The 6,000-nt window shown below is 41.9% G+C and overlaps 1 protein-coding gene across 1 annotated transcript in view; it reads left to right on the top strand.

Annotated features, from left to right (window-relative positions):
- Nucleotides 1-1,057: 1,057 nt before the first annotated feature.
- Nucleotides 1,058-6,000, top strand: part of LOC145408780 (organic cation transporter protein-like) — a 55,282-nt gene continuing 50,339 nt past the window's right edge. The window contains exons 1-5 of the mRNA XM_080279430.1: nt 1,058-1,153; nt 1,825-1,912; nt 2,180-2,282; nt 3,136-3,412; nt 3,701-3,849. Coding sequence (XP_080135556.1) covers nt 1,058-1,153; nt 1,825-1,912; nt 2,180-2,282; nt 3,136-3,412; nt 3,701-3,849 — 713 coding nt within the window. The remainder of the gene's footprint in view (nt 1,154-1,824; nt 1,913-2,179; nt 2,283-3,135; nt 3,413-3,700; nt 3,850-6,000) is intronic.

Below are 6,000 nucleotides of genomic sequence, written 5' to 3'. Positions count from 1 at the left end.
TGAGCTGATTATCAAACACTAATGTCACACGAATTCCGAATATAGGCTACCGTAGGCTACGGTACGGTGAATGGGCCAAACAAAGTTACCGGTTAGTATTACACACTTTATATTAACAATTCGGTATTTCATTTGGTTTGGATTATGCATAGTTTTACTATTTCATCATGATTTCATAAAAGAAGCTCATGTTATATCTAATGTAACAGCAGTTTTCTAAAACCGGGACGTTTAAGATAATTTGCTTAAAAAGCGGGACATTTGAGTCACAATGAAAAAAGCGTGACAGGCGTGAAAAAAGCGGGACTGTCCCGCCTAAAAGCAGGACTCTGGTCACCTTATTTATGCCCCGTGATATCAGTGGAAGTTATTGACACTTTGCTCCCCAAATGTGCGATTATAGCTGCCAGTGTAACAAGAGACACTGTGAGTTTGTACTGCCTCTCCCAGTCATGCGAGGGAATACCATACAGTGTGACACATTGTAAGTCCGGCTTTGGGGTGGGGGTGGACGTTGGGGAGTAAGCCCCTCTCTAACTGTGGTAGACAAATAATTACTTATCTTAGAAGAAAATGGTTATATACCAAAATGTATGCAATAAACATCTTACTGAAGTTGCGTTTTCCATGTAAGTGTACTTCAGTGATTAATGCAAGAAAAATATAAACGCACTCTGATTATTTTCATTGTTTTAATGCACAGTGGTAATTTTACAAAGACTCACCCTCCCCCCCATTTTCATAGTGTTGGATGCGGTCCTGTACTGGCAACAGCAAGGAAGCTTTTACGGCATGTCTGTAGGCGAATGGGGAACCAATGAAACTAGTTACAATCCAAATGACAGTGGATTATCTCCCCTTCACACAGTGGGATTCAAGCTGATGATATTAGGGTAACAATCTCAGTAATACCTCCCAATCCCACATTCTCCAGCAGTTGTAACTGAGAAAGAGAGGCGGAGGTCAGATTTTTCCTTTAAGTTTGATTCGCACTATAACCAGCACATAAACGGACCGTAACCTGACCTTCACCTGATCGTCACCGGACGATAACAACATGTTCATTCAGGCTGCACCGTCTGGGCTCCAGCAGTATGGTCGCAGTACAGTCCTGTTCGTGTACCCGGAAGGATCGTATCTCAATGATGGATATGTTTGAAAATTTTAGTATAAGTGACTTGGCAGTAATGACTTTCCTTTTGGAAGAGGAAGAAGAGGAGAATCAAAGAATCAAAAGAACAAAACAAAAGCGACTCTGGGTGCACAAATCATTAAAGAAATGGAAAACAGAAGGAGAGTATTTTACACTATATAAAGACTTGCATGATGAACTAAAATTTCATCAGTACTTCAGAATGTCGAAGGATCAGTTTAATGAGTTACTAACTATAATTGAGGTGGCTGTCAGTAAAAGGAACACTTCCTTTTGGAAGGCAGTATCACCAAAAGAAAAGTTAGCTGTTTGTTTAAGGTAAGTTTATTATGAAATATTTAGTTCTATGTTTCAAAAGTAATTTTTTAAACAATGACTTATCAGTCAAAAGGAATATTTAGTACACTAGTTTAAGTGATTTTAAAGTAAATTTTATGTTTCATGTAATAAAACAAAATGGCTCATATTCATGTGATAATATGGTTCTTGTACATGCAATAAAATAAACTATGTTTTATGTCATAAAGACACTTGTGTTTCTGCACAAGTGTAATCAATTTTTCCTAGTCCATATCGAAAAAAAAAAGCGCGATCTCAGCCGAGGTAGCTCAGCTGCTGGTGCCGGTAGGCACCCCTGCCGGTTCCATGTTCACACTATCCAACATGTACAGGATCAGGACGTGAACGTTATCGGACAGACACAGCAAAATATTCTCGTCGAGAAACGTGACCGACAACTGCTGGTGACAGCCCATGCAGGTGAGATGCAGGTCCGGTGTAGAGTGAATGCACCAATGGTTATATCATTGAATTATATTTTGTCGGTCCGGTACGGTACGTTACGTGCCGGCAAAGTTACGTATAGTGTGAATCTGCCCTTACTGGCCACTGTTCGGCCACAAATCTGGGAACTGACCATGTGAAACCACTACCTCGACCGAACTGTGTGAGCTTCTTTTCTAGGGAACCAACCACGTGAATGTTGATCTTAGCCGTAACTTATCTTGGCTGACCTCTGTGTTGGAGCTTGGAGAGTCAGAGATGATAAGGATCAGCCAGTGTTGAATCATGAGGACACAAATGAGGTTGAGCTGAACTCAAGTGGTGAGGATCGCCCCCATAGAATGCAGTAGCCAATCCTGTTAGAATGACCTGACATGATTGCCCCGCTTAAAAGTTGATTAGAAATAGATTGAGTGCTGCTGTCAGAGGGGTCAGTGAAGGATTATACCAAGAGTGGTTAGTGGTGGAAGTCACTTCTCTCAATTCCAGACTCCAACAAATCCCTCTTTTAGTTTACAATGTAGTGTATGAAGTACCCCAAGACATCAAGTCCTAAGTTAAGATTTTCTATCTAACCTACAGTAACTGTACATAGCAGATAGCAGCCTCAAAAGTATTTGATTAGCGCTTGTGCAGGATCTGGTTCTCCCTGAATCGTCGCGAGACTTTGAAGCTGGAATAATAATAATAATAATAACAGTGAAAACAGTATTCTCCACCCATGTAGTAGGTGGAGACTAATAATACCAGAGAAAACAGATCCCAACTATGTAGCCTAGTAGGTGAAGAATAATAATGAAATGAAATAAACTCTTAGGAATCACTCCGCCAAGCTTCGTCTACTGTTCTCCAGGCGGTCACTAGACTCCTGTTGCTGTTTCTTGCAATGACCTTGACCAATTGGGGAGATTTGAATTTCTTTCTATCACGAGAGTCTCATTTTGTGGAGAGGCAACATCTCATTCAACAGTATATACCCAGCAAAAGACACCGTTTTGGGTTCAAGATCTTTGCGATGTGTGACTGCAAGACTGGTTATGTGCAGGACTTACTTTTGTACACAGGCACACAGACAGACTTCATAGAAGATCGAAGTATAGGACCTCAGGTGCGGTGGTAAAAACAATGACTGAGGAGTACCTTCATTGTGGTCATGTGTTGTACCTGGACAGTTGGTACACAAGCCCTCTTCTCACTAGGTACCTGCACCAACATGACACTGGACTGTGTGGCACTGTCAAGAAAAACCGTCGCCACATTCCCAAGATAAAGAGGAAGCTTCAGAAACACGAAGTGGTGTTTTTCAGCTCACATAACATCCTCGCCACTGCCTGGTACCACAACCACGAAGTCTTCCTCCTATCGACGGTACATCGGCCCCTGGTGCATCGCACACAGTCAGTAGAATACAGCAGTGAGAGTAGGAGAAATGTCTGGAAACCTGAGCCTGTCATTGTATACATCAACATGCACCAGGTAGACCAATCAGTCTCAGTGATCTCCAGTGTTGATTGTGCAAGGACCGAGATTAAGTGGTACAAAAAACTCTCTTCCACCTCCTGGATATTACCGCACTCAATGCCCACTACCTCCACACCCTTGTGACTGGATCGTCGGAGACTTTCGAGGGGTTTATCAGGGAGTGGGTTCGGGAAAAAATCGCCAAATACGGCGAGGATCAGCCCCATCATCGCCACTGCGCCGCTGCAGTGCACAACCTCCCCTGCGCCTAGCAGGACGGCACTGAACCCCTCTCTCCAACAGCGACCCATGCCAATCCCCAACGCAAGTGCCAAGTGTGCAACCACTCCAGAGTTTGCCCAAAAACTCAGAGGAAGGACAGTAGATATCAGTGTGGGGAATGCAATGTTGGACTGTGCTTACATCCCTGCTTCAAAGAATACCACACCGTTGTAAACTACTCATAATGTGTGTACTTGCGATTTACAGTATGACGCTCTATATAATTGTAAGGCATTGTAAATATGTTGAGACATTAGTGTAAGTTGAGAAAATATTATTTAGTATAAGTAGAAAAGACAAATGCAATCAGTGCAATTTGCGACATATTGGTGCTCTGTCAGTGAACGAATACTTATTTACCTTATATTTGAGTGTGAACACGTGAGATTGTGTGTACTTGCGATAACTGACGCTCTTGCAAGGTCTTGTAAATATGTTTGAACAGTGTTTTTAGTTGAAAAATGAAATACTATAAGCAGAAAAGACACACGCAGTCTGTATACTGTGCGAGAAATCAGCATTCCCCAGGTGGTTTGCATGTGAACTTACGGTTATTTACCCTATTTTTGACTGCGAAAACCATTATTTCCATAATTATAAGAATTATAAATTTATACAAAATGGACCTCTTTATGCCTTCCCGGAGTGAGTTTGGGTGAGTGGCCACTTGGACTGGCGAGTGGGAAAACGTAAGGACGGGGCCTCCGTAGAAAACGATCGTCGCACCTGAGACTCCAGTACACTTGTTTATACTCAAAGGTGAGGTCTTATAAGGTGGTTTTCTATTGTTTCACATCAAAAGCGAACTTTTTAGGCAAAAAATCCGGGGCCGAAAATTTGACAGGATGGAAGTTTAATTCCTGTCAGAATGGGCCGGGACGCGATGGGCTAATTCTGAAGGGTAGAAGTGCCTGTCACAAACAAGAGAGAAAGAATAGAAGAAGAAAGAAAGAAAAAGAAAACATGACTTACAGTAAGGACAGCTTGGAGCTGGCCATTAAACAAGTAATCCGTGATTGGACTTTAAATTTAAAGTTAATTTATTTTACCTTGACGGAAATTTTCGACCTTTTGTACTATATTTCCCGTAGCCCAGTGGCAAATTAAGACAATACTAAGACTCTGCATCCTTTCCATAGCACTTCTTCGTGACCAGCACCGTATTCCAGTGTTAATACTCTATCCACAGCACAGCATTCATGACTGAGGGATGACATTTTTATTCCTCCTTAAAGTGAACAGAGTATAGATAATCTGTAAGCCCTTCAGCCTGATGACTCATGAATATTCTACAGAATATGTCATCTTAGTTAAAATGTGAAAGATATACGGCTTTTTACAGAGAACATAAATTTTATTGTATTATTCATCAAAGAAAATATGAGGATTTAGGGGACACTTGCTGATATCTGCATTTATGTTCCACTTGGTCTCAGTACAAGGTCGCGAAGTATCAGAGACAGTAGAGAGGTGGCTTGCAGTCGTATTGGAACCAGGATCGAATACCGGCTGGGGCAAGGAACATTTTAAGAATTTGAATTTCACAAAGCAGACTTTACTGACCTACAAGAAGACCCACCGACATGTCGCAAAAACACCCTCGCTAATACCAATACACCAGTCCAGTGTGAGGCAGCCCAAACGTGTATTTAATACGGACGGTGGGTGTTAGCGCTGAAGTGTTGACATGTGGAGGTGTATGGTATGTATGACTATTGGTCCTTGGGAACAGGCCATGAAGCCTATGCCCAGAGTCGAACACACACACACACACACACACACACACACACACACACACACAAACTCTTTCCACCAATATTCTTCCTAGCACCCATATTATCGCTTTATCTTTCATCTTCCGTCCTTCATTTAACCCCAGCCTAGATTTCCCTATTCCATTATGTTCTTTACATTTATGTTGGTACATACGACTTCGTAGCACCTCTTCGCAAGTGATTTATTTCTCCTGTTAATATTATTTTGTATGCTTGTTGACATCTTTTAAATATAGACATTAGTCAGCATCCATAACATACAATAGGATATTAAGGGCTACTGAGATGTAACAGGTAAAACAAATTTCTTGAAAAGAGATATAAAACGGAAACTCCTATTCGGGCCACTGTGACTTCTAACTTCAGAATGATCTTTCATCTCCATCGATCTTAACTACAGTATACCCACAAAGCTGTTTGGGGTATGTCTGGGGTGTGTTTGGGGTGTGTCTGGGGTTTGTGTCTGGAGTGTGTCTGGGGTGTTTCTGGGGTGTGTTTGGGGTGTGTCCGGGGTGTGTTTGGGGTGTTTCTGGGGTGTATTTTGAG

Source organism: Coenobita brevimanus, chromosome 78, assembly GCF_032717465.1.
Source record: "Coenobita brevimanus isolate Jiangsu-jjx chromosome 78, ASM3271746v2, whole genome shotgun sequence".
NCBI lineage: Eukaryota > Metazoa > Arthropoda > Malacostraca > Decapoda > Coenobitidae > Coenobita > Coenobita brevimanus.
The sequence above is the reverse complement of the archived record's forward strand: the minus strand, read 5'-3'. Positions and strand labels throughout refer to the sequence as shown.